Here is a 16,537-nt window from a genome sequence, read left to right as displayed (position 1 = left end):
GTCAATACTCAACCACTGAGCCATACTGGCTGGTCGAGGTGGTCTTTTTACAATCTTTTACAAGACCAGTACTCTAACCCCTGAGCTATAGGGCCTTTTTTACAATCTTTTAAATGTAAACACCGTTTGTAGTTCTGGGGCTGTACAAGAACAGGTTTGGTCCATGAATTGCCAGTCCTGCTTTAGAATAAATCAGAGACAGTGTTTTCCAGTTAAAAGGAATTAAGAAGTAGGGGAGAAGATTTGTAGATGTCTTGATGGTAAGTATAGCCTAGCAGCTGTTGCTGAATTTCTGTATGAGGTCATGACCTTCTAAAAAAATGCCTTGGTGCTCACTTTCCTCATATTAGGTAGCTTTGGTTCCAGGGGTATAGGCTCCATTATCTAAACCAGAGTCACTCCCCTTTCAGGTAACTTGGACTTCTAATCCAACTCCCATGTGACTCACCTTTTATTCTTGGGTGTGGGGGTGGGCTGAGGGTAGGGGGTGGGGCAGCAGACCTTAGCTGGAGCTAGGGTTGTTAACAGCTATCACCTAAGGAGTCTGCCCAGGGTGTTGGCTCCTTCTGATTACTGATTACTGACTAGTCTATGTTTTCTGACTTCCTCATTAGTAGAGCGATTGGGCCTACGTGGGTGTGGGTGACCAGGCCATTCTCTGCTGTCCCTTGTTGTGACAGTTGACTTAGAGAGGGTTTTGGGCCTGGTTCTTGGGTTTGTTCCAATGTGGCATTGGACTTGGAAACCTGCTTGACTAGAAAGAACATTTGTAACTTCCTGTTCCGGGCCTAGGAGAGTAATACAAGGTCAAACAAAAACAGTAAGGCATAATGATTAGTGGAAAAAGCAGTGAACCAGAAGGTTTTAGTTCTAGTTGTACCTTTGCCCCTGGCTCTGTAGCCTCGAGCAAGTCATTTAATCTCTCGGGACACAGCCTTGTTATTGGTAAAACAAAGGAAAGAATGTCATGATCCACTGCTTGTAAAGAAGGACCTATTTCTTGAATGACCAAAATCATGGTTATTGTAATTACTTATATTAAAATAATAATAAAAATTAAACATGCTCATTCCAAAATGAGAAAAAACAGCACAGTAATACTTACTGTTACACTAATAAAGACTTACTGTTAACACTTTGGTGCATTTTTCCTTTGAGTTCTTTTTCCTATACATGTAAATAGACTCTGACTTTATTTTTCCCCTACTGAAATGGAATCTTTCTAATATACTGTTTAGTAGCCTATCTTAGAAATTTAGCTATATAACCTGTACATTTTGTTTCAATGACATTAAAAACGAATGCTTTTTATTAAATGCTTTGTTCATCTAAATTACTGTTGAGTGGTTGATATTGACAGCTATAAGGCCCTTTGCTTAGGCTAACCTTGAGGGTTTGGTGACAGTGGGAGTGGTTTTGTGGAACAAACAGTGTGCTTATTTGGAGAGTTCCACACAATAGATTCTCCTTTCTCCTGTGGGAGCCGCAGTGTGAGATGAGCTCAACAGATAATGGGTCTATTCCTTCCTGGTGGTTATGAATAAATGATAGTGTGGCAGACTCACCCTCTAGTGGTTGTTGTTAGTACTGAAATAGGAATAATAATCTCTACCTTCAATTGCTTTGTCTATGTTCTTTTTCTTAGTGACTGGGTATCTAAAATGTGATAGTGATCAGTAGTCTCTATTTTGACAGAATTGGAGGTATTGCCTTTAGAATTTGAGGGCTGGAAATCAGCCCAACCCATTTGTTGAATAACAGAGGTGACCTTGGGATGAACTGTGAAAATTAATGTTCAGACTTCTACCTCATATATAACCAGATCCTCATATGATGTAAGAAGCCCTGTACTTTTTTTTTTTTTTTTTAATGTTTTTATTGATTTTAGAGAGAGGGGAAGGGAGATAGAAACAGATGAGAGAGAAACATTGATCAGCTGCCTCATGCATGTTCCCTACTGGGGATTGAACCTGCAACCTGGACTTGTGCCCTGAATGGGAATCAAATCAGTGACCTGTTGGATATGTGCCCTGAATGGGAATCAAATCAGATCCCACTAGCTATTTCCTGTGTGTAAATGTCTCATTTCCTATTTAGTTATGGGCTTATAATAAGTGTTCTCAGGCATTGTTTGCTGACTTCACTGTGATGTTGAGTCAGTTGCTTTGGTTAACTGCTGTCTGAAACTTTATTTCAGTCTATCCAGAGAAGTTAAGCTGTCGGGTAACATTCACTGCTAAGCAGCATTTGGATCTTGTTTTGTGATTAATGTCTCTGAATGCTTGTTAACTTCCCAGGAAAAAAAGATAGTTTCAATCTAGTTGAAGATGCCTTTAAAATTATTATTTTATCTCATTAAGAAAAATTGATCGATATATAATTATTCAAAGTAGAGATAAGATCTAGTGTACTAGAATTGGGGTTACTCCTACCATGAAGAAGAGGAGGTAATGGGAACACTCGGGAAACCAGCTTGATATATCCCTTTTTCCTCTTGGTTCTTCCAACACTGCAGGAGCTATGAAGACATGATTGGTGAGGAGGTGCCCTCAGACCAGTACTATTGGGCTCCTTTGGCCCAGCATGAACGAGGAAGTTTAGCAAGTTTGGATAGCCTGCGCAAGGGAGGGCCTCCACCCCCCAACTGGAGACAGCCAGAGCTGCCGGAAGTGATAGCCATGCTAGGATTCCGCTTGGATGCTGTCAAGTCCAATGCAGCTGCCTACCTGCAACATTTGTGCTATCGCAATGACAAGGTGAAGACTGACGTCCGGAAGCTCAAGGGCATCCCAGTACTGGTGGGATTGTTAGACCACCCCAAAAAGGAAGTGCACCTTGGAGCCTGTGGGGCTCTCAAGAATATCTCTTTTGGGCGGGACCAGGATAACAAGATCGCCATAAAAAACTGTGATGGTGTTCCTGCCCTTGTGCGGTTGCTCCGTAAGGCTCGTGATGTGGACCTCACGGAAGTCATTACTGGTAAGCTGTAGGTCTAACTCTAAGGGAAACTGCGAGAATAGGGTAACTTTTACCTCTGGAGATACTGAGTGCTAGAAGGATTTCCAGTCCTTTTTACTTTTAATTAAAGGTTGTGAACTAACGGCCTTAGGGTCAAATTCATCTCACAGGTTTGTTTGGTTCATGCAGGGTTTAAAAAATTTTAAAGAATTTGTTGCTAATGTTTAAAATTCAGAAGATTTCACTTAGAATTCCCAGATTCTTGGCTTTTGTTAACAATGTGTAAGAACTGCTTGGTATCATTGCATCTATTTTGCTATCTGACAGTAGTTGGTCTGTGCTGATTGAGGTATGTGTTCTCTAGTTTGCAATAATTCCCAACACATTCTATTATTCTGACCAACTACTGCCATGAGTTGTTGCATAAACATTAAAGCTGAGTATCATTGCCATTTGTTCATGTTCTTAAAATTTCTGTTAAATATCTGTTTATTTTGACCCACCTTTCTGGCATGTGTAGGCATTTGAGCTTGTGGTCCTCTCTTTAGAAGAGTGATTTTTCAGATTGTGGGTTGTAATTTGTTAGTGTCTATTGAACACAATTTGTAGATCACAGGCAGTGTTCCAAAAGGAAGGAAGGAAATTGCAATAATGGTTGGTTTTCAATTGGGGGCAATCTTGCATCTTAGAGGACAATTGCAGTGTGTGAAGACAGTTTTGATTGTCATAACTGGTAGTGGGATGGGAGTGGAGAATGCTAATGAGTAATGACCAGAGATACTGCTGAGTATCTAACAATGGACAGGCAACTCCCCACAACAAAGAATTAACTGGCCCCAAAATCTAGCTGTTGAGAAACTCTGGTGTAGATATTTTAGTAAGCATTGCTTATAATAAGAATTGTTTTATTAAACTGTTTTATGATATGTATATTTGTATTGAGCCATAATGTAAAAATACATTTCTTACTGTGGATCACAAACAAAAGCTTGACTATCATTCATTACAAGGTATTTAGTCATTGGGGAAGACTGCGGAATGATGGAATAGGGGATTCTCTTTGGCATTCTTCAAGCATATTTTGGGTGCTGAAGAACTGTCTGACGAGTTGTCTCTGCCAGGAACCCTGTGGAATCTCTCATCCCATGACTCAATCAAAATGGAGATTGTGGACCATGCCCTGCATGCCTTGACAGACGAAGTGATCATTCCGCATTCTGGCTGGGAGCGGGAACCTAACGAAGATTGTAAGCCACGCCATATTGAGTGGGAGTCAGTGCTTACCAACACAGCTGGCTGCCTTAGGTAACACAAGGGCTTTGAGAGTATGAAGATTGAATTTTTAAGGACTAATTTAAAATTCCTTAAAAAGAACGTTCATATTCTTTAGCCTGTCATTCTGCCTCCATTGTATCTCTATTGCAGGCTATGACTCCAACCTGTCTTTCTACCTTTGTTGCTACTTCCTTGTATACCTCATACACCATGATGTTGGTTACTTGCTGTTCCCACATATCCTCGCTTCTGTGCCTCTTTGACTTTGTTCATTTAAGTTGGTAAACATTTGTTCGGTCCCTACCACATGTTTGGTACCTAGTCCTGCATTTGTGCCTCTGCTTTCAATTATCTGTATTTCAGGTCAGGTTGTGATCAATGCAACAAAAAGAATACAGAGCCCTAGAAGGGTGGGGTGTAGGGTGAAGAAGATCTGTGTGTTTTTTTGTGTGTGTTTTTTTTCTTCTATTTGTAGTGCCCTTCTCTCCTTATATTTCATTTGATGCTAAACTCAAGTGCCTTTATTTTTTGAAGGTTTTTCTGATTTCTTCTTACATTCTATGATTGATACAATACGTTCTTTCTCTCTTTGGGATATTCTCCTATGTGCTATGCTCCTTTCTTCGTTTATACGTATATACAAGAAGCATCTATTCCATCTTTATTGACACCCTCTCTGCCCCCTGCCTCTGGCCTGGTTCTTAATGTCTTGAAAGCAAAGACTATCTTACTTAATTTCAGTCGCAGTGCCTTACCTATTGTAGAATATTCATTATTTGTTATAAAAAAGGTAGTGAGGAAACTTGTAGATGTTGAGGAATTTTAAGGGGGGGTATTTCTGGATTTGAATCATCTTGTCACTTCTCCTTTTCCCTTTAGGAATGTCAGCTCAGAGAGGAGTGAAGCTCGACGGAAACTTCGGGAATGTGATGGTTTAGTGGATGCCCTCATTTTCATTGTTCAGGCTGAGATTGGGCAGAAGGATTCAGACAGCAAGGTAAGTTAATGGCTGAGTGAATTCCACTTAAAACAACCATGAGATACCTGAAATGCAGACCTGTCATTCCAAGCTTTTATTTATTTATTTATTTATTTATTTATTTATTAAAAATATATTTTATTGATTTTTTACAGAGAGGAGGGGAGAGGGATAGAGAGCTAGAAACGTCGATGAGAGAGAAACATCTACCAGCTGCCTCTTGCACACCACACCCCCTACTAGGGATGTGCCCGCAACCAAGGTACATGCCTTTGACCGGAATCGAACCTGGGACCTTTCAGTCTGCAGACCGACGCTCTACCACTGAGCCAAACCGGTTTCGGCTCATTCCAAGCTTTTAAATAATATTAGATACCTAAACTAGCCCCTACTCCCTAAAATGGGTATTCACTTTAGGAGAAACTTGTTTTTTAGGATTTTCTTCACCTCTGTACTTTAAGCTCTTTAGCCATACTTCCAGAGTTGTACATTTTACTAAGTAGGAAAAAGTAAAAAGCTTAAGGAAAAAGACCCTAAGTTTTGTGCCATTCACCAAATGTGTCATTCCATTAGCCAGGGGCTATAGGATTTTGAGATGCTTGGGGCACTTAGAGGCTGTTAGAAATGATGGATTGGACTATGCTTTTTGGATCAGTATTGTAATATCTGAATTATGGGAAGTCATTATGCATTATCTTTTCTCATCGAGTCTTTTCTCTTATATTCCCAAGCTTGTGGAGAACTGTGTTTGCCTTCTTCGGAACTTGTCGTATCAAGTTCATCGGGAGATTCCACAGGCAGAACGTTACCAAGAGGCACCTCCCAGTGTTGCCAACAATACTGGGCCACATGCTGCTAGTTGCTTTGGGGCCAAGAAGGGCAAAGGTTAGTCTTAGCTCTTTCCTTCTTGCTCTTTAATGTAGGACCGGGAAAGGAAGGAATGCTTTTAACTTTAGTTGCAAAATACTTGTTGAGCAGTATAGGATCTGGCCCATCAAGTATGTCCTTGTGCTGTGCTGCTGCTTCCCCTGTGTTGTGTGCTTTATTCAAGAAGGTGGTGGTGGTGGTGGTGGTGGTGGTGGTGGTGTGGTGTGGTAGTGGTGGTGGTGTGGTGGTGGTGGTGGTGGTGGTGGTGGTGGTAGTAGTATCAGTCATTGGGGCAGTGAAGGATGAGAACTCAGCTAATCTGGGGCCTTCTCTCCATTCCTCCTTTGTGTTTCCCATGCTTTTCTTTTTCTTTGCTCTCCTGCTTATTTGCTCATAATTCTGTTGACATCTCTCTCCTGCATTTTTCCTCCTTCATTTCTACCCTCTGCTTTCCACCTTGGGTGATACACTGGAAGATGAGTGGTTCTCCAGAGGTGAGTGGAATCTTTTAAGGTGCTTATCTACTTCTAATGTGCATGTTTTGGTTTTAGCTTCCCTAGTATTTCCTTGCCTAACCCTTCCCTGTGGATGCATGTAGGAAAATTGAGGAAGACCACTGAAACAAGTTTAGCTCATCTGAGCTAATGGCCCATGGCATGCTATTTCTGGGCAGCAGTCCCAGTTACCAGAACTCAGGACAATAGCAAAAGCTGTGGTTATCCTTATCTTACCTCTCTGCTGCCTGTTTTCTGTCCTTGTTTCTGCACAACCCCCTGCTGGGACAAGCTGGGGGCCTGGATATTCCCTGCCTCCCCCCCCGATTCAATGCATCTCTGATTCAAAGATTTTGACTAAAGAATAATAATTTAAAAAATGCACCAGGTGGACTCTTCCCTTTCTTAAACTTTGTATCCCCCCCCCCCCCCCTTTTTTTTTTTTAATTTCCAAAGGGAAAAAACCTGCAGAAGTTCCAGCAAATGACACAGTGGATTTCCCTAAAAGAACTAGTCCTGCTCGAGGTAAGTTATTTTTTTCTTTTCAGTTTCCAAGGGTCTCATAAACATTTTCCACAGATAACTATTTGGTAGCCGAACCCTAGACTATACAATATGCTTACTATTCTGTCTTTTCTGATTTATGGATTTAAAGTGATGATGAAAGTATTGGGAAACTATAGTATAGCAGTAACTTGCTTGTTATGGCAACTATTCACATTATTGAGGGTAGGATAAGATTTGGATGATTAGAAATTTGGGTACCTTATGTAGCCACAGTAGTTCCTGGGTCTTAAACATTACTTATTATAAGAAGCCTCTTTATCATAGTTTGGATCTTTATATTCATCCATACAGTGAATCCAGAATTCCCAGCTCTCCAGGATATAAATTTTTTAGATGCCATTAAATCTACAATAGGCCCTTTTACTTAGTCACAGAAAAGGTGGGAAGAATGACTTGGTCAAGTTAGAAATAATTCATTTGAGATGAGGAATTTTTAACCCTGAGTGCTATCAATGAGCAAATGAATCCCCTAATTACCCATGCCGGCTGCCAAACTGGGGGAGAGAAGAGGCAAGGAAGGAGGAGAGACACGTTGCAAATGATGAGTTGATATCTGTTCTGCTCTGATCATGATTAATTATTCTTAAGGAGATGTGGAATCAAGCCCCTGAGCTTGCTGTTGGGTGGGTAGGTGAGTGAGGGAGCCTAATGGTATAGGAGCACAAACCCATCAGTACAGAATAAAGGCTGGACTTCAGTCAGCCGTAGCCTGGTTTGTAGGTACTAATTAGTATCCTCTGCTTTCTTGTCCTTTCTTGTGTAGGCTATGAGCTTTTATTTCAGCCAGAGGTGGTTCGGATATACATCTCACTCCTCAAGGAGAGCAAGACTCCTGCCATCTTAGAAGCCTCAGCTGGGGCTATCCAGAACTTGTGTGCTGGGCGTTGGACAGTGAGTACCTTTTAGAAAATGCATTTGGAGGTGGGAGCACTTAGATAACTAGTTTGCATCCTTTTGTAATCTCTTCCACCTCCATATGCTACTTTTAGTATGGTCGATACATCCGTTCTGCTCTGCGTCAAGAGAAGGCTCTTTCTGCCATTGCTGACCTTCTGACCAATGAACATGAGCGGGTAGTGAAAGCCGCATCTGGAGCTCTGAGAAATCTGGCTGTGGATGCTCGCAACAAAGAATTAATTGGTAAGGAGTAGGATGTTAACCATTCCCTCAGCATCTAGTACAGTGTTTTAATCCATCAGGTGCTAAGTAATTTATTTATTGAAATGATTGAGAGGAAGGATCCTTCATAGTCTGTGAATGCAAGGGTAGCAAAGGTTTATGCAATTGACCTTGAACAGCGCGGGGTGCTCAGCCCCACACGGTCAAAACCACATATATCTTTTGACTCCCCAAAAACTTAACTACTAAATAACTTATTTTTGACTGGATGCCTTAGCAATAACATACTAAACAGTTGATTAACACATGTTTTATATGTTATATGTGTTATATACTATATTCTCACAAAGTAAGCTGGAGAAAAGAAAATGTTATTAAGGAAATCATAAGGAAGAGAAAATACATTTATAATATTTATTTTAAAAAATCTGCATATAAGTGGATCTGCTGAGTTCAAACCCCATGTTGTTCAGGGTTCAACTGTAGTTGAATGGTTCTTAGAAAGACAAGAAGTGATGACTCTAAAAATGGAACAATAATAGCTATTATTTTTAAATCCTCTTCCCAAGATATATTTATTGGTTTTAGAGAGAGGAAGGGAGGGAGAGAGAAACATCGACATAAGAAACATCTATCGGTTGCCTCCCCGATGGATTGGTGGCCCAATCTGGGATCTAACCTGCAACCTTTTGGTGTACGGGATGATGCTCCAATCAATTGAACCATCCAGCCAGGGCCACAGCTATTATTTTTAAGCACTTTATTTTGTTAGTAGGCCTTGTTAAGCACTTCCGTGTGTTCTCATTTGATTGTCAGCACTTTGAAAAGGTTCTTTTTTTTTTTTAAATAGGATAAGGAAACTTCAGGTCAGTAAATAGTATGCTCAAAGTTAAAATACCTCATAAGTGGCAGAGTCCAGATATTTGTGTTTTTTTTAAATTCATAATGATTATGTTCTATTGAACTATTATAATATTAAATATACTGTTTTCATTAGAATATCTGAAAGGACTGTGTAGTATTTTTTTATATAAGATTTCATATTATTTCAACGTGACTGAAAAAGGAAAGAGTAAATAAAGAAATAGTGAGGGAAATAAATTCATGGCTATTCTAGTTCCTTGACTCTTTTAATATGGTAATCCTATAGGAGAATGCAGTGGATTCATAGGGATAGTACCTATACTTTATATGATCATTGCAGTTAAGAGCAGTGTTAGGCTCCTCATACCTGACTCGGCTCGTTCTTCAAACACACATTCCTTTGTCTCACTTCTATAGGTAAACATGCTATTCCCAACTTGGTAAAGAATCTGCCAGGTGGGCAACAGAGCTCTTCCCAGAATTTCTCTGAGGACACTGTGGTCTCTATTTTGAACACCATCAACGAGGTTATTGCTGAGAACTTGGAGGCTGCCAAAAAGCTTCGAGAGACACAGGGTATTGAAAAGCTGGTTTTGATCAACAAATCAGGGTGAGCTTAACACTTAAAATTACAACTGGAAGAGGGGATTTGTTAGGAAGGAGTGTTTCCTTTTTGCTTCTACGGTTATTTTCCATTAATTACTGTAAAATGTGAAGTGGTATTAATTACTCTGTTCTCCATCTTGATTCATAAATTAGTAATAGACTTTTCCATTAAATATTTTTATGTCTCTCTTTGGGACAGAATACAGGACTTGATCTTACCCATTTAGGTATTTATGTTCATATGTTACATTATGTTAGAGAGAACAGGGTCTTAGCTTCTTCCTTGTCTTACATCCAAATTCCATGTGGTGCTATTTTTCTCAAAAGGAACCGCTCAGAAAAGGAAGTTCGAGCAGCAGCACTTGTATTACAGACAATCTGGGGATATAAGGAACTGCGGAAGCCACTGGAAAAGGAAGGATGGAAGAAATCAGATTTTCAGGTAGGGTTACTCTTAGGGTCTGAGACATTTACCTTTTTTTCTTGATGTTTGGTTTCTTTTTCTTCTCTGTCACTATCACATTGAGTGTACTTTTGACCCTGGTCAGTGGTTGTAAAGAAATCATTTGGTTTGCTCCTTTCCCTAAGTGAATAGTGCCGACAGTTCATTTGCTGCCAAAATAGCTCTGGTTTTCCTCTATGTCACAGAGTACTTTGTATACTTGTGGCAATGAAGGATGGGGGCCTTTTTTACTTTCCCCAAGTCTGCAGCAGCCCTTTGATGGAGTTTGCCATTTTCTCAGACGAGGTCTTCTGATAGTACAAGTGTTTGGTATCTTTGTAATCTGTTCAGGAAAACATAATATCCTAGCTTGTTTCACTATGTAGGTATTTACTTAACCCTTATTTCTTATAAGAGTTGTATTTGGGAATGGGAACCTAAAGATCTGTGTCCATTAGGGAATAAGATGTGGGTAAATTGAATACTCTGACATTATTGCATTTTATGTTTGCCTTCAGGTGAATCTAAACAATGCATCTCGAAGCCAGAGCAGTCATTCATATGATGATAGCACTCTTCCTCTTATTGACCGGAACCAGAAACCAGGTACAGTATCCAGGGGCATACCCTCAGCTTTTATTCCTTCTCTGCTATTCTTTAGTGGGCTTATTATCTAAGAAATAGGATATATATTTCTTTTTGAGTGAGTTAGTCTTTGATAGAGAGTAATAATACTTCATTTCAGAAGTATTATAATGCATAAGCTGGTAAGTTTGATCATTCGAAAATAAAACAAAACAGGTAGTTAGTCCAGGTGTGACCCTTGTCTTTGCAAGTGGACTTAAAGTGACTGGAAAACGAACCCTAGTCTCTCTGTTTTCTCTATCTGAGATATAATTGACACACAACATTGTATAAATATAAGGTGTACAACATGATTTGATATATGGATATATTGCAAAATGATTAATTTTTCCTATTATATTTCCATATAATATCAAGTAATACATGTTTACTGTTGTAAAATTAGAAAATAACAGGCAACCAGAAAAACAACAAAATCATTTCTTTCTATTGCCTAGAGATACCCACTGCTATTTTGGGTCATATCTTAAAAGGGTTTAAAAACCCTTTTGTTTTATGAGCAAATTTTTCATTTAAGTGTATATTGTAACCATTATATTCTTATTTTATTTATTATAATTCTTATATTCTTTGTTTTTATTGATTATTTTTAGAAAGAGAGGAAGGGAAAACTATAGTATATAGAAAGAAATATCTATGAGAGAGAAACATCATTGATTGGCTGCCTCTTCCCCACCCCCCACAGGAGTTTGAGCCTGCAACCTGAGCATGTGCCCTGACTGGGAATCAAACCATGACTTCCTGGTCCATAGGTCAACACTCAACCACTGAGCCATACCAGCTGGGCATGGATCCTCATAATTTTTAAAACTGTAAAGGGGTCTTGAGACCAAGTAATTTAAAAATTGCTGGTTTAGAGTGAAGGGGTCTTTATATTAGGAATCTGTTGGGACGGGATTGCTTTAAGTCCCATGAGGGCTTTGTCTAGTGCCTGGAACATAGTGGATACTCAGTAAAAATTAAATGAGAGGGATGAAAGACAGAGAGCAATTTTTACGATGAGTATAGATTTTGAAAAGTTCAGGTTTTTTTTTTTTTTTTTTTTTACAGAGAGGAAGAGAGAGGGACAGAGTTAGAAACATTGATGAGAGAGAATCATTGATCAACTGCCTCTTGCACACCCCGTACTAGGGATGTGCCCGCAACCAAGGTACATGCCCTTGACCGGAATCGAACCCGGGACCTTTCAGTCTGCAGGCTGACGCTCTATCCACTGAGCCAAACCAGTTTGGGCCGTTTTTTTTAGTTGGATAATTTTCTGTTTTCATTTAGATAAGAAACCTGATCGGGAAGAAATTCAGATGAGCAACATGGGGTCAAACTCAAGATCATTAGGTAGGTGATTAATTCCCGCCTATGGATATAGAGTATTATTTCATTGTGATGAGGAGAACTATCTGACTCTGCAGTGTTTTCTAGCACCCCTCACTATCATTCTGGAAGAGCATTGACTGGACATTGCCATTTAGAAATTTAATGAAACTTGATCCATCTACTTCCACATTCTCACTTGCTTGAAGTTAAAAAAAAAAAAAATGATCATATGCATCCTCTGTTCCTACAGAACCTAAACTGTTACAGCTTTTTCATAGTCTAATGCCGGGCTCCTTCCCTCCATGTGCTCTGTTTCAGCCCACCTGGTCTGACTTGCTCTTCTATTTCTTCACTCTATACTTCCTTGATTTTGCTCATGTAATACCTCTTACTGGAATGTCCTTCCCATTTGCCTTTCTAAATTCTCTCATCCCCAAAAACTTAACTGAAATCCTGTCTGCTTTGGTAGGCCCTTACTAACTGTGGCAGCACACCTCACTCTCATTCCTTATAGACAGACCTCTCTGTCTGTTTAGCTTTATTAGCACACAGAATGGGGCAAAAGTAGGTTTACATTTGTGAGTACATAAAACCCAGAGTTTATTCTTATATTATTTATTAATTACTGCATATTTTCCATACCAACAACTAAACCTACTTTTGCCTACCCTGTATTTCATACTCTGCATATTTCATATATATTGTCTTCCCAATTAGATTCAAGTTCTTTTAGGTCAGGGACCACCAGACCTTAATGCTTTTCTGGAGCATTTGGCAAAGTTCAGTTCCTAACAGAGGCATCTAATTCACACTTAATCTGCTTAATATATAGTATACACTAGAGAGGGGTATCATGTTTCTGTGTGCTTCTTTCTTTAGATAACAACTATCCTACAATGAATGAGAGAGGGGACCACAATAGAACACTGGATCGATCCGGGGATCTAGGCGAAATGGAGCCATTGAAGGGAACACCCCTGATGGTAAATTTTCTATGTACTGTTGTCCTTCTGCAGCTGATTCTGTTTTGAAGCCTGCATGTTTGTGAAGCAGGGGAAAAAAAAAAAAAAAAAAAAGACCACATCCTCTTCTGGTAGGGGCTTTTGGGAAAAGTAGGAGTTTTGACTCCTATTAGGATTTCTTGGGCCTTTATGCTGCGATGTTCGATCGAGATGGGGGCAAGAAGACTATAAATGTGTTACTGACATGACTAACACTAACTGATCTGTTCATAAACATCACTCTCTTTCTGTCCCTACCTGTGTTTTCTTGAAATCTTGCCCTTCTCTTACTATTACCCTGTTTTGCTCGAGTTTACAGATTTGGGCATTTTCCCTAGATCCATGGGCGGCAAACTGCAGCTCGCGAGACACATGTGGCTCTTTGGCCCCTTGAGTGTGGCTCTTACACAAAATACCACGGCCTGGGCGAGTCTGTTTTGAAGAAGTGGCATTAGAAAAAGTTTAAGTTTAAAAAATTTGGCTCTCAAAAGAAATTTCAGTTGTTGTACTGTTGATATTTGGCTCTGTTGACTAATGAGTTTGCCGACCACTGGTCTAGATCTAGCACATACTCACACAGTTCCTATTTCCTTATTCCCATACTAACAAATTGCATGTGTTCACAGCAGGACGAGGGACAGGAATCTCTGGAGGAAGAATTGGATGTGTTGGTTTTGGATGAGGAGGGGGACCAAGTGTCTTTGCCCCCCATGGTATGTCCTCTAGCCACCCCCAAGATCATCGCTGAGACAGGAGGCCCTGTGTGCCAGTGGTTTGCCAATCATGCTGATCTGATCAGGCCAGAGACACTCGTCTCAGCCACATGGTGCTTGGGGTGCTTTTCTGTGATTATTGCCTAAGAGGCTGGGGCAGGCCGTTGGTGATCTGATTCTCCATTATGTGCTACTTTCCTCCTTCCAGATTTGTCAACTGACTTTTGGTTCTTACTCCCAACCCTATTAACATTTCCTTCTCTTTTTTTCTTACAGCAGAAGATTTAGCATCACGATCTCCGCTACATCTGGGCATATAATATATGTACTTTTATTTTTTTGGTGGTGAAATGGACTGATGATTTTCCCCTTTCTTCGCTGGACTATTGTGCCAACCGCCAGGCTGCCTGTCCTAATAGCCCTAAGTGGCTGCCTTCTTTCCATCAGCTCCTTCTTCCAATGAAGCTTAATTGTTCCTCCTCCCACCCCAGATCCTCTCCAGTTGCTCCCAAGAACCCTGACTCAGTTGTATGCATATCTTGAGAACTGCTGCAGATTAGCTCTTTTGCCAGCTCTCTCTGGAACTCTTGGCCTCTGCGGAGGGAGAGAGAGAGAGAGTGGGAGTCTTCATTGGAAGCTGTGGGAAGAATTGGAAGTCACATGCTATATATGCATTATACAGCAATCTGATAAACTGATGATTCTTAATAGAGATTTTTTTTTTCCTGGTGGGGAAGGGACTTTTTGTTTTTGCTTTTTTTTTTTTTTTTTTTTTATGGGAAGTGTGAGCTCTTCCTTATTCCTAATGACTATTTTTGAAGCAAAGAAGGCTGGCAACATTGGCACATATCATCTGGCAAGGGCCCTTGAGTAAGGAAGGTCTCCTAGAACTGAGATTAAGAAACCGGGCTCTCCTCATCTCCAGTGCAGGGACCATCAAAGACTTACAGACTCCATCTCTTCTCCAAGCCTCGTGCCAACCAGGGGATGCTGCTGCTGCCCCTTACCGAGGCCATCCTAGCCCTCCTCTCGCATCCTATGATAATGTCTGCTAACTTGGCTTTGCCATTTGCAAGAGGCTGTAGAAAGAGGAGAATGTGTCCAGGAAGGCGTTTTGGGTCAGAAGGAGCAGAAAGGGGTCTTCTGGGGAGGAGAAGGAACCTCTAGGAGCAGATGGTAGGGATGTACATGAATCAGTCTGAAACTGGCAGGAAGCTTCAAAGCTGGCTTCCCGCTGCCCTATTCTCCTTTTCCCACCCAGATAGCCCTGCCCTTCCTGCCTACTCCCTGGATTGGTTAGTTGACTAAAGGACTTGATGTACATATTTCTGCCCCCTTTACCCTAAAAGGTGGGGGTGGACCCTGGCTTTGCCTCTTTTTTGTGCCTTTGGCCTGGGATGCACCTCCTCCTTCCCTTCCATGTGCCTTTCTTTGCCTCTGCAGTTTCTTTTCTCATGATTTTGCAAATTCCATTTTGTTGATTTTTATCCACTATTGGCCCTAAATAGAAAGAAGAGGAGAGGTGACCTAGAGACCCTCAGATCCTCCAGTGGGAATTGGTGTACCCTCTAATTTCAGCCATAGCAAGCTTTTTGCTCAACAGTATATAGTTGGGATTTTGCAAAAATCCTGCTCTAATGATAACAAAATGAGGTTGGTAGAAGGAGTTAGTGGCATTACTCTTATTCCTTAGTTGTCTAGAGTATACCATAATCTCTGAAGGGGTTTCAGGGAATTCATAACTGCCCTCCACCCCAAGATTACCTCCTCATTTCAGTTTAGTGTATATTAGCTGTTTGGGCTAGAGGAATCAGCTGCTATGCTGGTTGATTTTTTCCCCCTTCTTTTAAAATCCTTTTCCTTACTTGCCTTTGACTCCTCCCCTTAATCTAAAAGCTATGTTCAGTGCAAACTGGAAATAATTCATCCATCTTTCTCCCCTTCCCTTATATATGGAGAGTATGGGATAGGAGAAAAATGCACAACCCATTGGCCTCTTCCCCTTCCTCTATGCATTAAAATCCCTTATTTCCCCTTTTCTGTCTTCCCATTTCTTCCCACTCCTTTTCTGGCAAAAGGAGTCTTTTCCTTCTTTGACCCTAAGAGCATACTGCACAGGGGAAACTGCCCCCGTTCTTTGACCTGACCCACTCTTGGTTTCCTTTGTCCTCTCTACTCTTTTGCTGGTGCTCTTTTTATTGGTGGGGTGTGGGTAATAGAACAGCCATGGGCTTTTGGGGACCTTTAACTGTCTTTTTTTTTTTTCTCCCCCCCGTTTATAGAAACACTAAACATACAATTCCAGAGAACCAAAAATTGCACCTTCCCACCGAACACTACTAAGGGGCATGTCTTCTGCTCCATACCTTTTCTGTTTTTCTTTTTCTTGTTAATGCTTTTAAAAACAAATGAGTTTTTTTATATAAATAAAGTTTTTAAAGTGTGTATGTGGGGGAGTCTGTGTCATTTCTTCACTTCAAGCTCCCTTTCATCTTAGTTACTTTCTTATGTATTGATGTGTGTGCTGCTTTTTCTCCAGAGCACCAAGAGGGGGGTTGTACCAGGATGGGTTTGTTTTGAGCTCAATCTCAACTTTATCAAGCAGCATTCTTTTTTAATTGTATATGAAACATTTTCCCTCCGAAGATTCATAAAAATTAAATGTGACTAAGTCGAGCCTGAGAAGCTTATTG

The 16,537-nt window shown here is 40.5% G+C and overlaps 1 protein-coding gene across 6 annotated transcripts in view; it reads left to right on the top strand.

Annotated features, from left to right (window-relative positions):
* The window catches only part of CTNND1 (catenin delta 1), a 45,230-nt gene extending 28,941 nt beyond the window's left edge, over positions 1-16,289 (top strand). For 3 of the 6 annotated variants that reach the window (XM_084894825.1, XM_084894822.1, XM_084894821.1), the window contains 14 exons: positions 2,516-2,979; positions 4,080-4,263; positions 5,113-5,230; positions 5,944-6,097; positions 6,556-6,573; positions 7,030-7,098; positions 7,904-8,031; positions 8,130-8,280; positions 9,541-9,733; positions 10,057-10,171; positions 10,690-10,777; positions 12,089-12,151; positions 13,010-13,113; positions 14,121-16,289. In XM_084894825.1, coding sequence (XP_084750951.1) covers positions 2,516-2,979; positions 4,080-4,263; positions 5,113-5,230; positions 5,944-6,097; positions 6,556-6,573; positions 7,030-7,098; positions 7,904-8,031; positions 8,130-8,280; positions 9,541-9,733; positions 10,057-10,171; positions 10,690-10,777; positions 12,089-12,151; positions 13,010-13,113; positions 14,121-14,132 — 1,861 coding nt within the window. In that variant the 3' untranslated portion in view covers positions 14,133-16,289. The remainder of the gene's footprint in view (positions 1-2,515; positions 2,980-4,079; positions 4,264-5,112; positions 5,231-5,943; positions 6,098-6,555; positions 6,574-7,029; positions 7,099-7,903; positions 8,032-8,129; positions 8,281-9,540; positions 9,734-10,056; positions 10,172-10,689; positions 10,778-12,088; positions 12,152-13,009; positions 13,114-14,120) is intronic. The other 3 variants (XM_084894826.1, XM_084894824.1, XM_084894823.1) reach the window with 1 other exon arrangement.
* The last annotated feature ends 248 nt before the right edge of the window (positions 16,290-16,537 follow it).

The sequence above is a fragment of the Pipistrellus hanaki genome (assembly GCF_964339955.1).
Source record: "Pipistrellus hanaki genome assembly, chromosome: 9".
NCBI classification, from domain to species: domain Eukaryota; kingdom Metazoa; phylum Chordata; class Mammalia; order Chiroptera; family Vespertilionidae; genus Pipistrellus; species Pipistrellus hanaki.
This window is presented reverse-complemented; position numbering and strand designations above follow the sequence as displayed.